The 25,837-nt window shown below is 40.3% G+C and overlaps 1 protein-coding gene across 1 annotated transcript in view; it reads left to right on the top strand.

Annotated features, from left to right (window-relative positions):
* Positions 1-25,837, top strand: part of LOC136875505 (UPF0764 protein C16orf89 homolog) — a 60,501-nt gene that overhangs the window by 7,953 nt on the left and 26,711 nt on the right. The window contains exons 2-3 of the mRNA XM_067149055.2: positions 88-264; positions 21,395-21,693. Of these exons, the coding sequence (XP_067005156.2) occupies positions 88-264; positions 21,395-21,693 (476 nt within the window). The remainder of the gene's footprint in view (positions 1-87; positions 265-21,394; positions 21,694-25,837) is intronic.

Here is a 25,837-nt window from a genome sequence, read left to right as displayed (position 1 = left end):
AATATCGTCGGTTTCGATTTTCCTGCTGTCTTACATTCGATTTTTAATTTCATATAAAGATCTTAAGAATGTGTCCTTTCATTTCAGGTCAAATTCGAGTATTTAACAGACATCTTGAAAAAAACGTATGCACAGTAAATGCAACTGGTCCAGAAAAGGAGGAACTTTCGGGTACGTTAGATGACATCGAAGTTAAAATGAGCCAAATATTGAGAGAGAACAGGAAAAAGGTACCGGATAAGGGAGATAAATACGAAAAATTATGTAAGTATATCTTATTTAATTTTATGTTTTAAATCTATACCAATATTAGGAAGAGAAATTTCGTGGGCTTATTTGTATCATGTACATATCTCTGGAACGCTCCAGTTGATGTTAGTACTTTTTTAATTGAATGAAAAATGAAAACCTACAACCTGTTATCCAGTCATTGACCGGGTCAGGGATGGAATGAACGAAACATATATAGGCTGTTTTTACAATGGGATCGCCACTCCCAAGGTGATTTATTAATGAGTGATAAGTGCTATGAAATGATAATGGAGTGTGTTGCTGGAATGAAAGATGACAGGGAAAACCGGAGTACCCGGAGAAAAACCTGTCCCGCCTCCGCTTTGTCCAGCACAAATCTCACATGGAGTCACCGGGATTTGAACCACGGTATCCAGCGGTGAGAGGCCGACGCGCTGCCGTCTGAGCCACGGAGGCTTACTTTTTTAATTATAAAGATATAATAAACAGTTTTTAAAAAGTAGAGGAAGTCAAAAAATTTGAGAATCTGTTACTCTTAAAAGTGAATACGCTTCCTTGAACAGTTCAACCTACAAAATATTGAGCTTGCCGAGAGCTCTCGGAATTCAATTATCTTACAAAGTCTACCATATGTATTTTCTTCCTACCTCTTAGTTTTCTGTTTTGATAGTTGATTTATCCGATTGTTAGTGTTTAAGAAAAAGGAACATAATGCTGGATTTCGAATAACTTCTACCGCTCTTTCCACACGTGTGGGGTCGCGGGTGCAAACGGTGGCGCACAAGTGGATTTGGCCCTGTTTTATGGCCGGATGCTCTTCCTGACGCTAACTTTATATAAAACGATGTCATCACTCAATGTACTATCTGCGCACTTTTTAGCGATAGATTTATACCCTAGTGCTGAATCGGTCGACTTCGGTTATCTTTCGAGATTCGTATTGGCAACCTATGAAACACAAACTAAGAATCGCTTATCATCGCTGTGCGACATCTGGCGTACACTTTACGTACTCGTGCTGTTGTTGTTTACACAGCAAAGCCAAACTATAGAATTCATACTAGGAACACGTTTCACATTGGCAAATGTTATATAGTATTATATATTGTGTGTGTGACACAGTTGTTGGCGTTAAGACAATAAAGGTTTAGAAAATTGATATCGATCGATCATATTATCGATTCAATTCAGATTTCATTTCCATTCAGTTGGGAGTATTACCGGAACCGGCAGTGCTCCCTTCTTACTCCTCACCAAGTACAAAAATCTATCACTAAAAAGTGCGCGTACAGTAACTAGAATACTAACAGGTAGGCAGTTCCGGGGAGCTGCGGTGCAATTGGCTGGTACGTCGCCCTGAGGATGGTGTTGCCGCCAGATTCAATGCGTTTTGAGTTAATCTTGTTAGGTATTATGACTGTAGGTTTCAGGAAATGCAATGATTTAAGAATATTTTGTTATACGTCTAGACCAGGGCCTCTCAGGGTGCATGCGCGTGGTGCATGCACTGTGCACGGTGCAAAAGACGACTTGGCTTGGTTGACCAGAGTGCAGACCCCCCCACTCCTCGATTTGGAGCAATAGCGCTAACTCTCTCTTTCATCATGCCTGTCTCGCTCGCTCCGCCTGTCTCCCTCTCCCCCACTTGCGCTGTAGCGCTCCAAATCCGGGCCGAGTAGAGCCGAGCATAGCCGAGTAGCCCAGAGACGAAGCGTTGATCCCAGGCACCGATGCACAGTGCACGGAGCTCTTGCGCCTCGCTCTGCACGCGTGAGATTTTGGGCGTTTGAGAGGCCCTGGTCTAGACGACTATAATTTGATCAGAATATGTGATTCTCTGTTTGAAACTAATCAAATTGTATGTATTGTTAGTAAATTAAAATTTGTGCGGGGATTATGACATTATATAATACTATTTCAACAGAATACAATCGTTTTACCTAGCCTTGAAGATGGTTTTCCGTGGCTTCCTATTTTAACACCTTCCCTATCCCATCGTCGCCGTAAGACCTATTTGTGTCGGTGCGACGTAAGGCCAATTAAAAAAAAAACAGCCGTACTAAAGGAACAACCTTTGCTTGTGTTAAGCAGTGATGAGAACAAAAATAGTAATTTAATAATTTCTCGTAATCATATTTAGTAGTAGTAGTAGTAGTAGTAGTAGTAGTAGTAGTAGTAGTATGAAATGCCCATTACAAATTAAATGTAACGGGGGTACGCTACCAAACAAGTTGTGTACTTACAAAGTCTGTGGAATCACATTTCTAATACGTTCATACTAAGGATGTTTGAAAGCAACGTTAGCAGAGTACACTACAAGCATGAATAATAACGTCGAATGTCACGCCCAGTGTCGAAATGTGTAAAGTTATTTCCAGACTACCAGGTTAAATTATTTCATTATTGTGTGGCATAATTCATCCATAACAACCAATAGGACATTTGATTTAAATGGGTGTTATATCATATTATACTGTATACAAAAGAAATATTGATCGTTCGCATTTGCTATCTTATATACGGACGACTCACTCGAGTGAGTGCGCCCAGCCGGATCCCACTGGTGTCCGGTTGGCCATTTTTATTCTGTACTTAACATCTCTTCAACACCTACTAAATGTACGTAACACGACCTGATAGGTTGAAAGTCGGTTTCGATTACAATGGGGTCGTGAAAATTCAGTATTCATTTTTAACAATTTATTTAAAAGCAAAATACGGGCTGTATCAGAACTATACCGGCAAGCAATCAGGTATGCGCTTCGTATTACGTCAAGAATGATGGCGCAATCGGATTGGCGGAGAAAATGAGATTACTTCGTTACTACCGGGCGTGTGATTCAAATAAACGAACTCGTCGTGCACAAGCCCGCTGCCGTGCTTCAGAGGAAAGAAAAGAGAGAGGGGAAGTGGGGTGTATGATGGAGACGGAGATAATGCTCCGCGCGTATGTAGAAGTTTCCTCGTACGACATTGCCTAGCGGCAGAGAATGTATGACCGGGCGAGTTGGCCGTGAGCTTAGGAGAGCGCAGCTATGAGCTTGCATCCGGGAGATAGTGGGTTCGAACCCCTTGTGGCAGCCCTGAAGATGGTTTTCCGTGATTTTTCACACCAGGCAAATGCATGGGCTGTATCGTAATTAAGGCCACGGCCACTTCCTTCCCACTCCTAGACCTTTCCTATCCCATCGTTGCCATAATACCTAACTGTGTCGGTGAGACGTAAAGAATTGTAAAAGAAAAAAGAGAACGTATGCATTTAATCCAGGCGACGGCCGGTTGGAATATCATGCCCCAACACACGTTTTCCGCCGGTTTTTTCGTTCATAACTACCCACTGTATTACAGTCCCAATCTCCCGTAAAGTCCCCTTGCTACCTGTCTTCGAATTATTTCAACGAGGCCTCTGTTCTTATCACTGTCATATATCAGCCATTGAGCGAACGGAAACATCATTGCTCATTTGTGAGTTCATCACCTTCACAGCTTTTAGTGCCACAAATTATTTTGATAGCTCGCAAGACTGAACTATAAACAAATCTATCTTTATGTGAATCATTAATCTCAAGACTATTCTAATAGTGTAACTTCCTTATGGTAGTTAATAAGGCTCAGCTCGGTGGTATTTGAAGGTGCTCAAATACGTCAGCCTCGTGTCGGTAGATTTACTGGCACGTAAAAGGACACCTGCAAGACAAAATTCCGGCACATCGGAATATCCGAAAACCTTCAAAATTAGTTAGTACGACGTGAAAAGCTATCGCCAGTTAGGCAGGGGTTATGTTACTGTTTTAAAAATAGCAGAGCTGATTCCGAGGAGTCATTTTTGCTTTTAATGAGGAGGAGACTGTCACCGGTAGGCAGCAGCTTTTAGAATATTGGGAAACTGATGTAAAGTTGGTTTTTATTCTTACTAAGGCCTGTTTCACACCGTGGGGAAGAAAATTGAAAACTAATGAATTTTCAGTATGCTGTTTCTCGAATGGGCCTAAACATCAAGCTAAATGGTTTTACAAGTCGGAAAAATGTCTTAAACGGTGATCAAAGCCTTCCATTGGCGGAAGACAGTTATCCAACGGCTGTATTTTCTCTTCAGTGACGGGAGGAATCTGGGGAATTACTATACTGTTGCCTGGAGGAATGTCTTCACGACAGCTTTTCTCACTCTAAGAAGTCCAGGAATCTAACAGTAGCAAACGCTTGTCTTCCGTGAATGGGAATAAGGCTTCTTGAAAACAATACCTTAATTCCCTTTTTTCCTCCATTTACCCCTGATTTTGTGGCTGTTACAATTCTATTTTAGGCATGAAAAATTTCTTTGGGAACACTCGAACCGAAAGTTCTAGTTGCCTCCTGTAGTACAATGAATAATTTCGGGAAAAGAGTACCGGCCATACTAACTGTAGGCATAGCGGTGTACGAATGGGTAAGTGCACTAACTGGTTGAGCCACTGTTTTTGTATCTTTCTCACCAACAAACGATGGTCCTTTTCGCTTTCATTTCGTGCCCAGAACCAATCTGATCTGTATTGTATATTGAAGAAGGGAAGTAGTCTAAAAGCCACTCTGTAGCCGCTTCCACAAATTTTTTTTGCGACCTTACCTTTGACGTCTTCTTGCAGATACGCACGGGATGTAAATTTCGTGACTTCTGTTTTTGATTCTGCAGTATTTCTTGAAGCGACTCAACCAACCAATAGATGCACTGAAATTACTTTGTCCCATTGAAATATCTTTTGAAAGCTCCAAGGCCCACAGTCCTAGGTTTTCATTGCGAACATTCCTCCTCAACCTTCTTACTTCTGCAAAGAGAGAAAATAATGTTCTATAAATCAATTTCCTGTGTTCAACGGAACTTACTGACGAAGATTCTACTTGGTTCTTCCATATGGTCAGTTGTCACAGTGACGTTACCATAGGCCTAAGACAAATTTTGCGAACAGTAGTTAATGAAAGCCGCTCCCAACCCCCTTTATTTAACCATAAATCTACAGCTTTCCTGCTGTACGTTAGATCTACAATATGTTTCACTTTCTTCTGTGTACTGGAAGTGTAGCTTGAACTGGTAGATTTGTAAGGTGACTACAATGTCGCTTCACTGGATTAACAGGAATCAGACTCGGGCCTCAAACTCGGATCCGTGACGCCTTTCTCTTTTAGATAATGCAGATGGTGTCACTGCTTCCACTATCACTTTTGCTATTACTGTTTCCAGACAAGACTCCGAGATAATTTTCAGTTAGTTCGATCGCATGTGTACCTATCTTCCTTTCTTTTGAAGTTCTTTCACGGGAAGAAGAGAAACGTTTTTCACGGAAATAACATGAGGCGGATTCGTAACTGCTCTCTCAATGGAACACTTGTTAATTGCCTAGTACAGAAACAGTAGTAGCGATTAGGCATTAAACGTGGGGAGGCAAAAAAGTACAGAAAACAAAAATATCCGGGTTTGTGGGGATAGATTATAGCGGCGGTGCAAGGGAAGGGAGGCGTATATAAATCTATATACAGGGTTGTTCACCTAACATGTTACACGGAAATAACTTCTAAACGATTAAAGATATCGGCATTCTTTTTTCATGTTCGTAAATGTTATCCAGGGTCTTGTAAAATAACGTGCTACTTAGTCTCATGGGAGGGATTAATAACAGAGATATTGATATTAACTCCATATTTTTAAATGGAACGGCACAAATTCATACCGCTGGACTAAAAGATCAACTACATACAAGTTCAAATAAGTTATGCAAGTATTTTCAAAATCGGACAATTACTTTTCGAGATATAAATAACTGCATGCGTGGTTTTGCATGCCACACCTGATGGCGTGAAGTCGGGCAAGGACGTATTGACGCGCAAGCAGTTGCCTGGGAGTGAGTTCAGCCTCACAATTGACACCAGGCTTGTAAGCACCTCGTGCACATGTGATGGGTTTGCAAAGTGGGTATGACAGACGAACTCATGAGAGGACAGGTAGGGTTGATGTGTTTGAAAGGAATGAAGTAAGTACTTTGCCTTGAAACGAACTAAACGAAAGTTATCCCACTGTCGGCAGCCCTGAAGATGGTTTTCCGTGGTTTCCTATTTTCACACCAGGCAAATGCTGGGGATGTACCTTAATTAAGGCCATGGCCGTTTCCTTCCAACTCATAGGCCTTTCTTATCCCATCGTCGCAATGCATGACAAAATCCATATTTTCAAACACTAAATTTACTCCAGAACAGTAATGCTTATACGGTCGCACTTCCAGTAATGCATCTTATTATTGGGGTTCCTCTCCAGAGGCACGTAATTAACACTAGAAGGGGTACAGGGGATAGTTGTTATTTCATTTCCGGGGCTTGGACATCATGGTGGTGTAGCTGTAGCCCCATGTGCTTGGGTGTGTGTGTGTGTGTGTGTGTGTGTGTACTGTATGTCTGTTAGAATGTGTGTGATAACCTGTGTTATTGTGGTGTCTGTAGTACTGTACCGTATTTGTAATTCCGGTGAGGAATTGGGACGGAGGCGGCCGTTGTCGTAAGTAAGCAACCATCCCGGCATTTGCTTGGAGTAGCGGTGGGAAACCACAGAAACACTTCCAGAATAGCTGAGATGGGTAGCGAACCCACCTCTTCCCCGTTTTGCCTCACGAGGCTGATTGTACCCCGTTCCAGAACTCCAACCAGAATTAAATTGCTTATCAGAGCCGGGAATTGAACCCGGATTACCGCGGTGACAGCTACGAATGCTAGCCGCTACACGTGATTACGAAACTCGACAGGCTGCGAGAAGAGTGGCTGTTTGTTATTATTTCATATCCGGGCTTTGACAGCGTGGTCATGTAGCCCCGTTTGCCTGAGTGTCTCTCGTACAAAGCGCATCTCGTTTTGTGCTGGGTTATTTCAGACGAAGGAGCAGTGTTACCAATGCTGGATTATTATGGTTGAGATAGGTGAGACATTAAGGGACAAACAGCTCGACTTATTATGTGGGATATTCAGAGCTGATCGTGGTGAGATGACTGCAACACTGTTATTTATTTATTAATTTATTTTACACGCATTAATCTCCGCGGAGCTCAAGCGCGGCTGTACTAGCGTGCATTCGGGAGAACGTAGGTTCGAGTCCTGCCTCGCCCAACCTGAAAGTGATTTTCATGGTGCCCCATGTCTAACACCAGGCAAATGCCGGATAGGTACCTTTAGGATAGGCCACGGCCGACGTTCTTTCCAAATCCTTCCCATTCCCATCCCTGGGTAAAGACACTAAACTGAGCGCAACCTATTACACATGATGTCGAAACAAAACAAGACACAAAACAAAGCAGAACAACTTTAATCTCCCTTCACCATTGCGTGTTTGCCAGTCATACAATAACGTTGCACACTCAGTGTATGCTAGGGCACATCACATTATTTTTACAGTACATGCCTGGTATCCGTTCTGTGGCTGAACTCACTCACAGGAAACTGCTTGCGCGTCAGTATGTCCTTGCCGACTTCACGCAGTCAGATGGGACATGCAAAACCGCGCATGCTGTTCTTATTTATATCTCAAAAAGTAATTGTCCGATTTTTAAAATACATACATATATGAACTTGTACGCAGTTGAACTTTTAGGCCAGGTGTATGAATGTGTGCCATTCCATTAAAAAATATGGAGTTAGCATCAATATCTCGGGTATTAATCGCCCCATGAGACTAAGTAGCACGTTATTTTACGAGATCCTGGATACCATTTAAGAATATGAAAATAGAATGCCGATATCTTTAATGGTTTAGAAGTTACTTCCGTGTAACATGTTAGGTGAATAACCCTGTATATAAAATAAGAGTTTTGTCTGTACATTGTTCAGAGTTTAGAAAGGATGGTATTTCTGTATCGGTCGAGTCCACAATAACAAGGAAATGCACTTTTTAATTTTCCGTAATTTCTGTCCGTCTGTCTGTATGTGTGTATGTACACGCATCACGAGAAAACGGCTGAAGATAGTTTAATAAAAATCGGTATGCAAAGTCGGAGAATGAGTCGCTACAATCTAGGCCATAAATAATTTTACTCACGCCGAGAGAAATGGTAGTTTAGGGGAAGGCACAAAATTTAATTCTCAAATATTTATTATTAGTCTTATTTTAATGAAATCCAGTACGCAAAATCTGGGAATAAGTCACTACAATCTAGGCTATAAATAATTTTATTCACGTAGAGTGAAATGGTAGTTAGGGCAAGGCCTAAAATATAAGTCTCAGATATTTATATTATTAGAAGTCGTATCGATACATTTTACAGAACTAAAGCTATAAAGCATTAAATTTCTGATCATTTATGCCTTATTCAATTTTACCGTACCGGCTATAATCGCAGAGATATTCATGAATTTGGGTTTTTGTTACTAAGTCCATATCAGCGCCGAGTGACGAGAAAATGGGTAAATAGAATTTAATGAAAACCGGTATGTAAAGTCGGAGAATAAGGAACTACAGTCTACACTATATAAATAATTTTATAGGACGCCCAAACGTCATAGTGTCGAAAGAAAACTACATGTGAAGGCCTACAATATAGAAAACTCAAAATTGATCAACAATAACGTTACATTGACCACTGTTTGTTGTGATGTGTTCTGTATCTTCTGTTGCCGCTCATATCCGATAGATAGGATTACTGCTGCGTACAGAGTTTTTTAAATTTGCTTTACGTCGCACCAACACAGATCTTATGGCGACGATGGGATAGGAAAGGGCTAGGAGTTGGAAGGAAGCGGCCTTGGCCTTAAGGTATAGTCCCAGCATTTGCCTGGTGTGAAAATGGGAATCCACGGAGTACCATCTTCAGGCTGCCAACAGTGGGGTTCGAATCTACTATCTCCCGGATGCAAGCTCACAGCTGCGTGCCCCTAACCACACGGCCAACCCGCCCGGTCGTACAGAGTGTAACAACCTGCCTGAATATTGGCGGGAAGTAGATGGGGAGTTAGATAACTTTCTTCTTTAGCATGCCACTCCTCTGGTTTATGAATTTTCTGATACTACTGGTACATAACACTCGGGTTCATTATACCATTCGAGCTATTCAGTCCCTACTCTGAGGCACTGATTGCTAGTCATAACTGAATTGCTGCAAAATGGTAAGTTTTTGATGCTCTCTGAGCGAATTTCGACAGAGAGGTAACAGCCTACAAACTTAAGTGCAGTAATGATACTTTTTGTTGTTGAGATTTTGATTCAATACTATACAATAAAACTTTCACCAAAGGAACAATATTACACATGTGTAACAATTAAATAGAAGTACGGTGTGATAATACAATCAAAAATCATTTAGTACTTGACTACACACTAACAAACACACTAAAGAGACTGCCAGCAAATACAGTAAAGACAATACGCGACACTTACGGATTTAGCCTTGATAAAATGGGAGACAATTCGACGGTGGCGCTCCTAGTGACTTGACCTGAAAACTCGCGCTAAATTCAAATATCAATGGAAATGCGTATACGAAAATGGATAAATAACGTCTAGAAAGAAAGTATTAATGAGATGATAACTTCGAAGTTGCTAAAGCAATTCTGGATAAATGAAGAATTATTTAAAAGGTTATTATTTGTAACTTTTTGATGACTGATAAATAAATATCATGACTAAAAATATATAAATAAATAAATACTCAAAAGCTATATAAAATACTTGAAATAAATTAATAAAATATTTAATCGAAATATCCGTAGTATGGGCGCCAGAGTTCACCAGAATGGATCCCTCGAATTTTGATAGAGCATGATAAACTTTATATCCCAGGGCGTGTACATAATGCTGCGTACTGGTACATCTGCTGCAGGCCTTGTCTAACCTCCTGAAAACGAATAAATAGCCAGGAACTGCACCTAGGTTCATCAATAACTCCACTGATTCTAAGATAGCTAACTATATTCGTAACAAATCCGTGCATGAGCACCTCATCAACACACAACACATTGCTGGAAGACTCCATATTTACGACAACAACAACAATAATGAAAACCGTTGGAAAACGAAAGCTAGAACTAAGCTACCATTTGTAGATAGTCCGATGAACAATGTACATATATGTAAATAAATACCCTCCACTGTCTCTGCATCAATACGACTTGCTGATTCTCAAAATCGGTACTTATAACATCACACAGATACTGTACCTCGTAATACTGTGTTCACAGGCTTTAACATTTGTTGCAAAGATGTAGACATTTAAGTAACACACGCTTATCGATCCTGAACATAAATTATGGAAAGTCTGAGATAGCTTTCACCAACATATAATGCGAGGCCGCCACAAGTGCTACAATACTTAATTTGCAAACACTCCACAATCAGCCACTTTCCACGAACATAACAAGACTACGCTCCACGAACGTTTTAAGTCCAGTGCATTGCAGCCCTGTCACTCCAGTACCGTGTATCAGCACTACTTCCTTCTCGTACAGTGTGTCAGTTGTCCTTCTTGTCCGTACCGAGTGGTTCTCTTCCGTAGTGATGTCAAACTATATAAAGACCTAAGCATTCCCCTTCATCTCAGATTATACGTCTGGATTGGTCCTTGCCAGCCAATCATGAGTGATCCTCTAATGAAGACCATGCCCTGAACTCATACTTGGTCCCAAGACATAAACAAACGCTCGGGTTTATTACATGAGTCATCGAACTTCCCTAGTACAACAACAAGCTCATCTCATCAGGCTGGGATATATACATGACTCATAGAACTTTCCTAGTACAATAACATAAACACCTCATCAGACAATGGGATGTCCGAATGAGTCATACGAATTACCAGAGTCAAAGATAGCAATGTTTTCCGACTCATGCAAAACAAATTACTCATACTACATATATGGTTACCTTCCAGCTTACAAAGATTAATGACAAAATATACAAATGAATTACTGATAATAATAATAATAATAATAATAATAATAATAATAATAATAATAATAATAAATCGAATACTGACAATGATATCTCTAACTTCTACATACAGTGCGAGGGTGTGATATATGTACTATCACATATTTAAAGACTGAAATTAGACATATAAACAAGATGTGAAATGGACTGCTGTGAAATGGGTTGATCTTTCATTTATGGATTACTTTTTTTGCTTTAGCATTCCTGCCTGAACTTTTACGGTTAGATTTGCCTTTTTTCTCATTTAAGAAACATTGTATCATCACATGAAGACACTTGTCAATAAAAATATCGGCACATTCCTTGCACACATGATGCAATGAATTAACATTTAAAAGCTGGGCAATTTTCCTCTTAACATGAAGCCTGCTAACAGAAAGAACATCTATAAAATCCCGGCTTTAATCTGAGAAGAGGAATAAAAGAAAGAAAAGTATGAAAATGTTGTCGATAGTGATGCTTTGAGGAATATTTACGTACAATTAGAGTAAAAATGTAACAGACCCTTGGGTGTATAGTCGAGGATTTTTAAAGTCGCTGGCCTGGAAATGATCTGAACAGATCTTATAATTCTTATATAAGTGTAACGTCCCTTCTTTCTCGTACACCTTATCCAAATCACTTCTGTGACATTTCAGAACCCACAGATCACACCTACAACACGTCGGTATTGAAGGTTAACTGCTGCACTATACAATAAAATATGTATTATATTTTAAGCCAGTTAAAATATGGGTCGAGCAGGTTAGAAGATTATGAAGTACTATAAAAATATCTTTGTCACTGGAAGAATATATATGCAAACACAATATTACTTAAATTTTCTTGTCACGAGGGTAGCGAAAGAAAGACAGCGCATTCTTCTCTACTTCATAGTTACTGCAGCCGAACACAGCACATACCTTTCCCCTCATGTTGCGAGGAGATATCAAGGAATGACACACGCTACTATTTAATTATGTCAACTCACTGAAAACTTATAAATAACACCAAGAACTTCACACACAAATACACGTGCTCTTATGACAATCAGTAGTTCTCAGGTCTACTCGCTAGAGAGAGCTCCAATAGCTGTCCCTCAATATCTCGCTCAGTGTCGCGTATTGTCTCTACTGCATTTGCTGCCAGACTGACGAATGCGCGCGACAAGCGGGTGAATTGTACCTCAGTGTCCATGATCTTGGCGGGAAAAAATGTATCCCTTCTACCCTTCCTCACAGCACATGCAAATTCTCCACTACTTGCTGTGGCGCTTTACAAATCAGTTAGCCGCGGCGAACGATATTTTGTGCGTATTTCTGCTAATAATTTTGGTAATAATTTAAGAAAATAAAGGAAAGAGCTGATAAGATAACAGGGCTTGTACAAATTGCTTTTTAAAATAAATAATGCATATTTTCAGGTGGCTAAAATGCAATAAATATGCTATTTTCTCCAAAGTGGGGGGGAACTACCCCCCTTACCCCACCCCAATAACCTCTACTGTAGAGAAAGCTCCAGTTGGTCACCACTCACCAGGCTGTTAACGTCCAGCTATATGTTAATGCGTGCAATCTTACTAGACTTTTCAGTGTCGATTTCAGGACCTTGCAGCTCGAAATGGCAGTTTAGTACATTGCTTTCTTATGGTCCCCTCACCATTTCTTTCGAAATGTCACCGACTGTTTCGACATGAACATATTGTACCCGTTATCGCCTTAAGGGTGCAATATCGGTAGTTCTCTTATAAGGTCTAGTGGAAAGATGAGAGGAGCAGATTGGCACAAGTAAGTGGAAGCATAGTCGTCTGTCATAGCTAGTTTTAGTTTAGTAAAAACCAACTACAATTATATTATAAAGGTAATGTAGTTTGTCTTGGTTTAGTGATGGGCAAACGATACCCATGTTCGAGCGGGATCGAACCGACCCGATACGCGCCGAGGTTCGAGCCTGTTCGAAGCAAGCTCGAGCAGTCACGTAGCCGAATTCGGAGTCTGACTCGGGCTACAGTGCGAACACGCAGATATGAAGTGAAGCACCGCTCGTGCAGGCGCGTGTATGATATTGATAACGAAGGTGCGAGCTGTCAGTCATTGATGTACACTTAAGAAAATGGAAATTGCAACACCATGAAGGCGTTGGTCGTTTGTGTTGATTTTCAAGATATGGAAAGATGCCATGTAGGTATGTAAACGATCAAAGTTTCAGACCCATTGGATTGTTGCTACAGGTCTACCCACGTGATTGGTCGCGGAGGAATCAACTCCTGTATACGGACTCTGGTGTAGCGTAGTTGACTTTGCAGTCTGTGCAGTGAAGTGTTCCCCGTCAAACATGCCTCTACGACAGAGAAGAGCACGCTAACAACAACTGTCGCCGTTTGAGAGGGCTCGGATAATTGGGCTGTGTGAGGCTGGATTATCGCTAAGGACTGTCGCTGCACGTGTTGGCCGACAGGCATCTACGGTACAACGTGTATGGCAGCAGTGGTCAAATGAAAGTACCCACGTTCGTAGACCTGGCACAGGCCCAGTGCGACAGACAACTGTGAGAGGATCGCCGCATCATTCGGATGGCCCGGATGGAACCCCATGCAACAGCAGCGCAAATTCGAGCAGCTGTGGCACCCCACGTTACACAACAAACAGTTGGTAATCGCCTGCGTGCAGCTGGCTTACGAGCCCGTGTCCCTGCAGGTGTTCCATTGACCTCACAACAGCGACGTGTAAAGCTGGCCTGGTGTCGAGAAAGATCGACGTGGGTCGACGAATGGCACAGGGTCGTCTTTAGTGACGAATCGCGCTTCTGTCTTGCCCGCAGTGATCGCCGGAATCGTGTGTGCCGACGTACTGGGGGGAGGGGCCGCCCAGATCTTATTGTCGAGAGGCATACAGGGCCAACACCAAGCATTATGATCGGGGAAGCTATTGGTTTTAATGTGAAATCACAATTAGTGCTTGTTGAGGGCAATATGACTGCTCGATAGTACGGTGATAGGTTCTCAGTGCAGTGGTTGTCCCTATGATGGCGAACATTGCTAATGGGATGTTTCAGCAGGACAATGCCCGGGTTCACACTGCACGCATCTCCAGAGAAGCTCTCCACGACATCACAACCTTAGAATGGCCCGCCAGATCCCCGGACCTCAGTCCTATTGAGCATGTGTGGGACATGATGGGTCGACAACTGGCCAACCGTCCTCAGACACCCACAACTCGGGAACTGACCCGTGCAGTGCAGCAAGCATGGGCCACAATTCCTAAGGAAGCGTTCCAGGGCCTTATTGACTCCATGCCTCGACGAATTCATAAATGTATTGCAGCTCGTGGTGGGCACATCCTGTATTGATTGTTGTCCAAACTTGCTGTCAGTGGGACCTGAAAGTGTAACCATCGAATCGCAACCGAACACTCGTCTTGCATGTTGAATTGCAGCAATGTAGCACCACTCCTTCTGGGTGTTGCAATTTCCATTTTCTGCAGTGTATACCTTGTGGGGAATAAAGACTGCTTATAAAATTAAAAGGCTTAGGTTATGATACAGTATATGCTATGAAAAGGACAAAGCATGTATCCGTAATATTGCCCGCGTATTAACGGAAGTAATTGCTCCCAAGGCAGTACTGCTTGTGCATCTTGTAACAACCGTACGTTTGACGTAATATTATGAATACGGTAATATTATTCTTACAACGTAAAGCTTTGGGCGGCGAACACAGTTGTGTTTTTGGGCGGCGAACACAGTTGTGTTGCGCGGCAGGCGAGGTTCTTCTTCTGTCCTCAATGTTGCGGGGTTTGAATCCTCTCCTCGGGAGACGAATTTAAGTAAGAAAGGATTAATATCTCATCAATCGTGTACACACATAAATTTATTATGCAATAATGCTAACTATCCGATTGCGTGAAATATATCAAAGTCAAAAGTACCCCTTCCATGACTCGGGTTATCAAGCTATCTTCTTCTACTACCGCTTTTGCCACATCTGTGGGGTCACGGGTGCGAACTGTGTAGCAAATGGGGATTTGGCCATGTTTTACGGCCGGGTGCCCTTCCTGATGCAAAACTATATTGAGGGATGTAATCACTATTACGTATTTCTGTGGTGGTTGGTAGTATAGTGTGTGGTTTCAATATGAACGCGATTAAAAACCTGACCTGGCCGGGAATCGAACCCGGGACCCTGTGAACGGAAGGCCTCAACGCTGACCATTTAGCCAATGAGTCGGACACTAAGGTTACCAAGTTATATCCTGACCAAATTTCAGGTCAGTCAGTCCAGTAGTTTTTGTTTTTTTGTATTTATACGCCCCAAGCAACACATTTTAGTAGACAATTCGTTTATTCTGATGAAGGCATTTGTAACGAATCATCGCACAAAGACAAATTCTGACTGTCACCGATATACGGATACGGATTACAATGATACTATGTACAAAAGACACGGAAGTAACGGTAAACATAGGACGAACTGATAGTACTGTGCAGCATAATAGGACTAGGGGAACGTTTTTATTCCCCTCCCTGCAGGGGAGGGGCAGGCCACCTAGAAGATAACGCTTTCTCTCTGGCCAGGATATTGGCGGGTTTAGAGGATTGATGGGGTTTTGAGAGCGGGTGCTTTGGTTCTGTGAAGGAGTTGGGAGGGGGTTTCGACCTCTTGGCTAAGTGTTTGTTTTTTTCAGTTCATACAGAATAGTTACAATTTACAAATTTTCTGTTTTTACAATTTGTTTTTACATTGTTAAACTTGATTCTTGCTGAGTTGTTGTTGATTTGAGAATTTGGTATTATTTGATTACAATATGGGGCTTTTACGATTTGTTTTTGGAAATATATCCCTTGCCCCCGGTTTTTCTTTTTTTCAGTTTATTGGGGGGCTATTAGGATATTTACAGTAGGTGTTTACTAGTTTTTACAACATTTTACAGTATTTAGTGTTAACTGTATTTGCCATATTTACAATATAAAGTTTTTGGTTGTGTCAGCTGTACTATTTACAATGTGTTACATTACAGTATTCATTTATTTTTATGAGGCTGATTATTTACAGATAGTACATTCTTGTCTTGTTTGTTGAAGGTATACTTCTTCTGAAACATATGATACATATATTACTATATTTATTTTATTTACATCTGTTGCTTGGTGGAGAGGAGTTCGACGGGGGCTCGTTGGGCTTTTATTGGAGGGTTGGGGATTGAGGATTTCTATGGGGTTATGGGAGTTCGGATGATGGGTTCGGTGTCACAGCTTATTTTTCCTATGGGTTACCGCCATCGGGTGGGGGGCCGGGATCGGTGGTGTGGTGTTAAGGTGGAGTGGGGGTGGTGGAGAGGGGTTTCAGCCTAGGAGTTGGTTGGTTGAGGGGGGGGGGTGTTATCTAGGGTACGGTGGAAAGATCGTTAAGGTTGTTCTAGGTCGTAGGAGTCGAGGCTCGGGGTTGTGGGCTATGTTTATACTAGTGCTTCGAGACGGATGGAGTGGAAGTGGGTGTTCAGTCCGAAGTGGGTAGTTTGGAAGTGGGCGTTTAGTGTTCGGTTGGCCGCTGTCTGGAGTTGAGCTAGGACAAGTGGTCGGTGGTATGGGTGTATGTTGATGAGGGACATGGTTACGAATCGGATTATGTCCTCAAGGGTTGGGGGGGGGGGGGTTGGGTTGGTTGGGTGAGGGAGTCTATGGTTCGGAATGGGGCTACTAATTCAGGACGGTTTTCAGGTGGTTGTTGTGGACGGGCTTTGCATTTGAGGGAGTATGTGGGGTGGGATTCGCCACAGGTTACATTTTGGTGGGAGCTGGGTGTTGTGGCATCGGAAGGTGGAGTGCTGTTGTGAGCAGTGGCTGCACACTGGTTTTACGGAGGTGCAGTGTGCTGTGTCGTGGTTGTTATACGATCGACACCGCTCACATCTAATGGGTTGGGGGTGGGGCTGGTGCTCGGGAGGGTTCCACCCGATGGTGGTGTCTGAAAATAGATACCCCTTGGGCCAGTACTCGGTCCACGTCCTGGAAGGTAGGGAGGAGGATTCTTACCATGAAGGTGGGCCCCGAGTTATTCTTCATTCGAAATGCCTTCTGTACTGGGATGCCTTCCTCGTTAAGCTCCTGAACTATTACCTCGTCAGGGATGTCGGGGTCCACTCCACGGATTACACAACTAAATAAGCTGTGACGGGGTGGTGGGGGTGGGTTTTTGATTGTGGATGGGGAAAGGGGTTTCAGGGGTTCGGATGAGCCGAATTGGGCTGATCCCACTGAGCCCACGAGCCGTCGTGCGGCGTCCTCCCCACTGAGCTTCAGAATGAATCCATTGTTAGTGGGGCGTATATTAGCAATTTCTTCGTTGAAAATTGAACTTTAGAAGTTTTAGGAAGATTTTTTGAGGATTTTTGAATTCAGGGGATGGTTCCTTAATCAGATAGGCGTGGGTTCCAGAGTTTTTTTTTTGGAGGGACCAGGGTTGGAAATGGGTCGTCGGGCTCCGGAGAGGGGGGGGGGGATCTAGGTTGGATGAGGTATTGGGCGGGGGAGGGGGTGTTGTTCATGTTGATTAGCTGCTCGGTCGCTGGTATTTTAGTTCTGGGTTCCTGGTCACTGTTGTCTGAGGGGCTGGTATGGTGTCGCTTGGAGACAGGGTGGAAAGACTCACGGGTAGGAGCTGGGGATATTGGCAGTTGATGGTATCTGGAGGTTGAGTTAGTTGGGCACATCACGGAGCTGTGAGACTGGCTATATAGAAGCTGGCCCATGCAGGTCTGGGAGATGGTGGTAGTCGTGGTGGTGCTGGTCGAGTGGAGCCGATGAAATTTGCTGTGGTTTTCAGTTTGACTTCTCCGTCTATCCTGTTATCGGAAACGAATGTGGACTGTAGTTCCAAAAGAAAAGAAATCGTGGCAAAAATCGTGAAGTAAAAAGAAGCAACAAACCAAACTAAAAACCGCACAATACAAGACTTCTGAACCGGATCCTAAACTTAAGTCGTGTTAGGTTGGTATTCAAGCCTGCAGTTGACGGTGATGGGAAAGACGTTAATTTTGTGTGCTGTATGATCTGCGGTGAACTTTATGAACACACTAGCAGTTACCCGAGGCTTCTCGCGTGGATTTCGTAATTTGATAAATGTAATCGTTCCTCGGTACTGTACTAAGACATTATCTGAAAATCCCTGGAGTATAAAACTTCACTGAAAAATTGAGTTTCTTTTACCCCAGAAACTCTTTGTATACCAAATCTGTGATATTGCCTTTTGGGGCTGAGGTGACCATGCGACATAGAACTGTACACGTGAGAACGTCTTCTCTCAAGTAAAAAAAAGAAATCTTTATTTTTAAAGGACATTCCAAGTACTAAGTTCCATGTTTGGAACATGTAAGGTTTTTGACATACACTGTAGATATACCGGTACTAATTTTAAAAATTCACCTGCTTTTTCAATTCTTTTCAGCCCCTTAATGGTTTCCCGAAAACAAATAATAATAATAATAATAATAATGATAATAATAATAATATAATATAATATAATATAATATAATATAATATAATATAATATAATATAATAATATAATATAATATAATAATAATAATAATTATTATTATTATTATTATAAAGAAGCTGCCAAATACCAATTATCACGACTGTAACATCTTCAGTTCTTGAGATATTTGTTTCCTCATGAAAAAAATTCAACACCTATTTCAACAACCCCCTCAACTCCGAAGTTAATTTTACCCCCCCCCCCCCCATAATGAGTGTTTTTTATTTTTAAAGGTGATTTCAATACCCATTTAATGGTCTGGAACATCTTTAGGTTTTTAAGATATAAGAATCCTCATATAAATAATTCAACTAATATTTCTCTCCTTTCATCCCCCCTTAAGTGGATTTTCCAAAACCAAAAGAATACGTATTTCTTTCTTTTTAAAGGAGACTGTAAATACCAATTTTTACGTCCGTAATAACTTCAGTTTTTGAGATATCACTACCATAATAAAACTAATTCAACCCCCTTTTCAGTCCCTTTTACCTCCCCCTCCACGTTAAGTGGTTTTTCAAAAAAATAATATCTGTACCTGTTTTTTATTTTTAAAATATTAAAAATATCAATTTTCACGTCTGTAACATGTTAAGTGTTTGAGATATACTGTAGATATGCTCATCTTAAAAATTCACGCCAACCCACATTTCAGTCCTTTTTACCCCCCCCCCCCCACTTTTTTCAGAAAACAAAATAATATGTCTCTTTATTTACATGTTAAGTTTTTGAGATATATTGTAGATATGCTCAGGGATTGTGTACAAATTTTGGTTGGCAGTTATGCCCAAACGTACACGCATAATCTCGCTGCTGTAGAATCCTGGAGCTGGCGTTGCCATGGTTACGGCAGTTCATTTCCTTATTCGATTCCGAGAGCAGGTGTAGTGTGGTGCCAATATCTCCATAACGGTCAGTTTTAGGGCCTTAAAACATGGTTTTCGGGCCCGTGCGGCTTACCGAGATTTGTTCTTTGGGTCAAGGGGCTTAAAATGAGGTTAGTATCGTCCTTGCACGACAAATTCGATATTTCGCCTATATTAGCCCATTATGTTTATATCTTCCCCGTCGCCCCCCACCTCATTGTTTTGAAAATAAAGTACAGCCCATGTCCCTCAGGGATAATGTATATTTAGTAAAAGGATTTTAGAAGCGGTCGAGTAGTTTGAGATTACCCTCCAGATATACACAAACTAACAAAATTCGCGCTCTCTCTTTAATATATTAGTATTATTAAAGGAGTCGAACTGATTTTGTCTTTTTATGATTAGATAAAAAACTTACGATGAACGAGGTGTGCTTGAATGACGAGCATTCTAATGTTTCCGTGTCATCAGATCCACGACTATGCCACAACCTGCCAAAGTAATGAATTTTTCTTCGTGGACTGACGTTCATGATGCTCCTATTCCAACAGAAAGGCTGGAAATATATTTAAAGCAAAATTGTGGAATGGAAGAACATAGATATAGCGTCCTATTGGAGAACAAATGAACAAAACTATCCAAAATTTCACCAGATCGCTAAGAAAGTAATACGTATGCAAGCATCAAGTTCAGCTTCAGAGAGAAATTTCAGTTCAGCAGGCTTCATTCTCAACGCACGACGATCTCTTCTACAACTAGACAATGCTGATGATCTTTTCATTCACAGTAATTCCATTCCACCACATTAACAATGACCAATAAACTACGCACACTAAGTAAAAGCTATGTTCAGGTTTGTTTTTGTTGTTGGCATATTGCACATCATTTCTGTTTGTGTTTTATTTTGAGGTACACGCGAATGAAGTCCTATGAATATGCTTCGTGTTATTTAGATTCATTTTCAGTTAACTGGATGTCAATTGCAAACGAATATTAGTTAATAATTGAAAACAAACAGAAACGTTATTATTATTATTATTATTATTATTATTATTATTATTATTATTATTATTATTATTATTATTATTACAGTACAGGAGAAATCTCTACCATTTAATTTCAAAATGCGATTAGCCTACTTTAAAATATGTCACTAGCATACAAGATTTCGTAGAGTGAATGATCCGAATAGTAGTGTGACGTAAACATTTCGTTGTGCACGGCGCACATTTTATTGTGATGAAGTACTCAAGGCTATTCTACTGAGCCCGCCCGGTGTGGTGGACAGCAGTGGGCTGTATGAGACCAGTGCTGTAGGCCAGTACGCTGCCGCGTCAGAAGAGAACGGCACTGCACGGGTTGGGCTGCCGGAGCCCGTGGGTTTGAAGTGCTGCGTGGTGGGCCTGGCTGCAGGACTCTGGCACATCACTACTTAAGTTTACTAAGGGTCTATGATGGTGAAGGCGGCGATTATGTTAAGTTGGAGTGGTGGTGGTGGGGCTTGCTGTCTCTTAATAATCACAACTATCTGCATTTACAAAAATAACACTACATCAGGTCTAGGAGATAAGGCTGGAGCTAATGAAGTAATTGTCCAGCATGTTTTCGTGATACGTTAATTGGTTTGCAGACACTTGTTTTTGTAGCCTACGTTGTCACTGCATTGTATCATATTTTTAGTTTAATTACATTGTTTTCAAAAATAATTTTATTTCATATATCGTAAACCTCCAGATGTTTAGGAGAATGACATCTGATTGATGAACGATAATGTTTTTGTTACAGATAACATTACATGTTCTTATTCATCATAACTTATGCGTGTGGAATAATTCCAGTGGTGGACAAGATGTTGGACCCCGCTTTATGGGCCATCGACCAGCCTTTGCGGGAAGACAGTTTAATACACCCTCATAACTCTCCAAACAGTACCATGAACGAGGAAGAAATGTCAGATCTGCTATTCGGTGGTTTGCCTACCGAAGAAATGTCTGATTTTTGCCTTAGCGAGATCCTTGGCGTCCGTTCTGAACGTTGTTACGTGTCGTCTGTCTGCAAAGAAGTCCTCATAAAAGGCGGCCCCTCCACAGGGTACCCACTCACACATCGGCTAGTTTACGTACAGGCTGCGAGACAGGTAAATATGTTTTGTATTTTCATTTGAAGTGTAATATGGTTCATTCTGTTTCCTAAATACACTTTCTAATAGTTTTCCATGGATTCATTTTTAGAAAGAGGTTTCAGAAAAATAGTTAAAAAGAAAATATTTAAAATTCTTCTTCTACTGCTGGTCTGAGTGGCTCAGACGGTTGAGGCACTTCCCGTGTGACCCCAACTTGGCAGGTTCGATCTTGCCTCAGTTCGATGGTATTTGAAGGTGCTCAGATACGTCAGGCTCGTGTCGGTAGATTTACTGGCACATAAAATAACTCTTGCCAGGCAAAATTCCGGCTCCTCGGTGTCTCCGGAAACCGTAAAAGTAGTTAAGTGGGACGTACATATTATTATTATTATTATTATTATTATTATTATTATTATTATCTATATATTAAAGAAATTATGAAAACTAAAGTCAGTCAGTACGGCCATTCTATCCGGTCGATTTTCTTCATTTTTTTAACTGAAAGGTATTCATGCACAGATTTGTCATCAGGCACTATAAATCACTTAACTTTCGCCTTCCTCAAATTATTTGATTTTTCAATTTTTTGTCTCTTTGAAGCTATCATATCTTTGGCTCTAATTGAGGTACGGGGTTCGTTTTGACCTAAGAAAACTCGGTGGATCAAGGTCTTTCATTTCAGCTCTTAACTATTCAAATTGGTTGATTCTGAGGAAAGTTATGAGTGCACATTCAATTTGACGTCCCATTTCTTCAACATTTTTTTCTCATTGAAGCAATTAAATCTTTCGTTCTAATTAAGGTACGCAGTTTGTTTTGGTCTAAAAACACTCAGTGGATCAAGCGCTTTCTTTTGAGGTAATAACTACTTAAATTGCTAGATTCTGAGAAAAGTTATGAGTACATTTGTCTCCACGACGAAGATCTTCCAAGGACTTTTCAACAATTCAGCGCGTAGTGTTGTTCCAAGGAACGTTTAATTCAATTCCTTTGTGTGATGTATTTTAAAGTATTTTGTTGACATAATATTACATTCTATTACCGTAGCAGATCATGTGCTTTATTTCATTAACTTAAAACTTTGCAAATACATCCGTGAGGATAGTAACGAACACCATACTTTGTACATTGCGGGTGGAGCCAGCGGGAAACTGCTAGTTATTATTATTATTATTATTATTATTATTATTATTATTATTATTATTATTCGAATAACGCTTTCGTGGGTACGATATATCAACTTTGGTTACTTTTATTTGCATTTAACTTTCTTCGTTTCCAGACCACCTTCATTTTCTGAGAATGTTGTTCCTTATCCTTTTGAGTCAGTTTTCTTCCAGTTGTTAATTTCTTTCTCTCCTGAAATCCTGCCTTTCATGTTACTTCTCTGAAACGTTTTCTTTTTTCTATCTTATCTATTTTAATTCCAGCGTTTTTCATATCCTTTTCTTTCAATGAAACACGTTGGCTTGGATTTGTAACTGTTCAATAAGTTCGTTTAGTTTGTCTATTCTTATTCGTTCTATAAATGTGTGCAAACAACTGGAGTCTTCTTTTCCTCATTACAGTTGTCATTTTTTCAACTTCAGCTATCTGTTTGATCGTAGTCTAAATTCGGCATTGTTGTTTCTTATAGGTCCCAGTATTTTTCTCAAAATTCTTCTTCCAACTTTTTCTAACTTTTCAGGATCCCCAATTCTTGTAAGTTTAAAAGTTTCTGCTGCATATAAAATTTATGGCCAGACCACTGTTTGGTAATGTCTTAGTTTAAAGTTTCAGGATAGAGATTTCTTATTGTATATATGTTTTGTCATATGAAACATCCTTTCCATTTCGTTTACTCTTATATCTATATACCTTTTCTTTCGTGTTTGTTATCCATGTATTTAAAGCAATCTGTAAGAGATATTATGTTATTGTTAATTGTGATATTTTAAGGGGCATTAACGATGTTTGTCATGACCTTTGTTTTTTTTTCAAATAATATTTGCAATCCTATTTTGGCCGCTTATTTCTGTAATTCTCGTATTTGTTCTTCAGTCTGTAATTAACGCAATGCCATCTGCGAAAGCTAAACAATCTAGGCCTATAATGATTTTATTTGGATTTCTTCCTAGTTGAACACCTTTAGTATTGATGGCTTTCCTCCATTCTCGAACTACCTTCTCTAATGCACAATTGAAGAGTAGAGGTGACAAACCATCTCTCTGTCGTACACCTGATCGTATTTCACATGGTTTTGAGAGTTCACACAAAAATTGTACTTTGGATGTTGTGTTTGTTAATATTGATTTAACTATTTCAATTGTTTTATTATCAAGTCCGAATTCCTTTAAAGTATCAGATAGAGTATTTATATCAATTGAATCATAGGCCTTTTTAAAGTCTACAAAAGTGATTACAAATTTAGAGTTTCTGATCTTCCTCGTAGCTATTATGTTATTTAGATTTAAAATTTGTTCTGAACATGACCTTTCCTCTCTGAATCCTGCTTGAAACTCTCCTGATTGCGAGTCTAGTATTTCTTCAGCTTTTTTAAAGATTGGCTTGTACACCACACCCGGGAAACTGAAGTTGCGAAATGATGATGATGATGATGGTTTGGACAAAATCTTATATGTAATTAGTAAAAGGGAAATTCCCCTATAGTTATTAAGGTCTGATTTATTCCCTTTTTTGTGTAGCGGATGTATTAATGTTGATGTCCATCCCCCTGGTAAAATGCCTCTTGTCCAGATTTCTTCGATGATTTCTGATAAACATTGTATCATATTGTCACTAGATTATTTACACAATTCAGCAACTATGTTATGTTCCCCAGGTGCTTTATTATTTTTAAGTTCCTTTATGATTTCTTAGATTTCCTCTTTTGTTAGTTGTTTTGAGTCTGGTTGTATTATTGTATTATCATAATTTAATTTATCTTCTGATGAATCGCTGTTATGTAGTTCTTCGAAGTATTCTGCAAGTATCCTACAATTTTCTGTTATAACCAATTTTCTGTGTTTTTGGACCTCTGAAATATAAACTCAGGGGTGTGTGTTTCCTTACGTTTTTTTAAATGCTTTGTCAACGTCTCTTGAGTTCTGTTAAGTCCAATTCCATTGCTGTTAGTTGGTCTTTCATATGTTGTATTTTGATATTTTGAGGGCTTTTGATGCAAGCTTCCTGCCTTCTATGAAGTTGCTTCTATTTTTATCATTGTTTGCATTCCATATGTTCCAAGCTCGTTGTCCTTTTATAATTAATTGATCCCACTCATCATTCCACCAAGCAAGTTTTCTTTCATTTTTAAGAAGAATAGTTCCTTGTGCTGAATGTAAAGTGTCCTTTTGAACTTGCATCCATGCTTTAGGCGTCCTTTTTCCCAAGAGTATTTTGAAACTATTTTCCTTGGCTAATTTTTGTACGTCAAACGTATTAGGTTGATATTCTTTTTTTCTACTTAATGGTTTAATTTTGATAGTGGTCTGAATCCAAACTGGCACTCTTAGCAACCTTTATATTAAATATCTCTGGTGCAGACTGTCTACTTATGGCAACATGGTCAAGTTGTTTTTCACCACAGATTGGATTTGGGGAGACCCATGTAGTCTGTTTTCTAGGAAGTTTTTTAAAGAATGTAGATTTTAGGAGTATATTATGTTCTCTTCATAGACGAATGAGTCTTTCTCTATTAGCATTTTTCCTTCGATGAGCAGGGAATTTACCTACTATAGATCGATGACAACTTTTTTGTCGATTTGAGCATTGAAATCTCCAAGTCATATTATTGAGTTCTTGGATGGAATTTGTTCTAAAGTGTTTGAAAATTCTTGCCAAAATGTTTGTTTGATCATTTTGGGTTTCATTTTTCGTTTGTAGGTGCATGTACATTTAAAATAGTGTAGAGTTTATTCGTTGATTTAAAGGATAGCGTGGAAAGTCTTTCATTAGGAGATTTAAACTCTATTATTGAATCTAGTATATTCTTGTTTACAATAAAACCTGTTCCAGATTGAGGTACATTCTTCATTATGAATACACCAGTGTCCACAAGTTAAGCATAATCACTAAACGAGGCCATGCCGCCTGATAGGAATGTCAGACGGATTGCTGAGCAAATGGAAGCTGACTAACACACCATTTGCCACACAGCTTGTCCAGAGAAAGTGTCAAA

This window comes from Anabrus simplex, chromosome 6 (assembly GCF_040414725.1).
Source record: "Anabrus simplex isolate iqAnaSimp1 chromosome 6, ASM4041472v1, whole genome shotgun sequence".
Taxonomy (NCBI): domain Eukaryota; kingdom Metazoa; phylum Arthropoda; class Insecta; order Orthoptera; family Tettigoniidae; genus Anabrus; species Anabrus simplex.
Note: the sequence above shows the minus strand (reverse complement) of the source record. Positions and strands in the feature narration are given on the sequence as shown.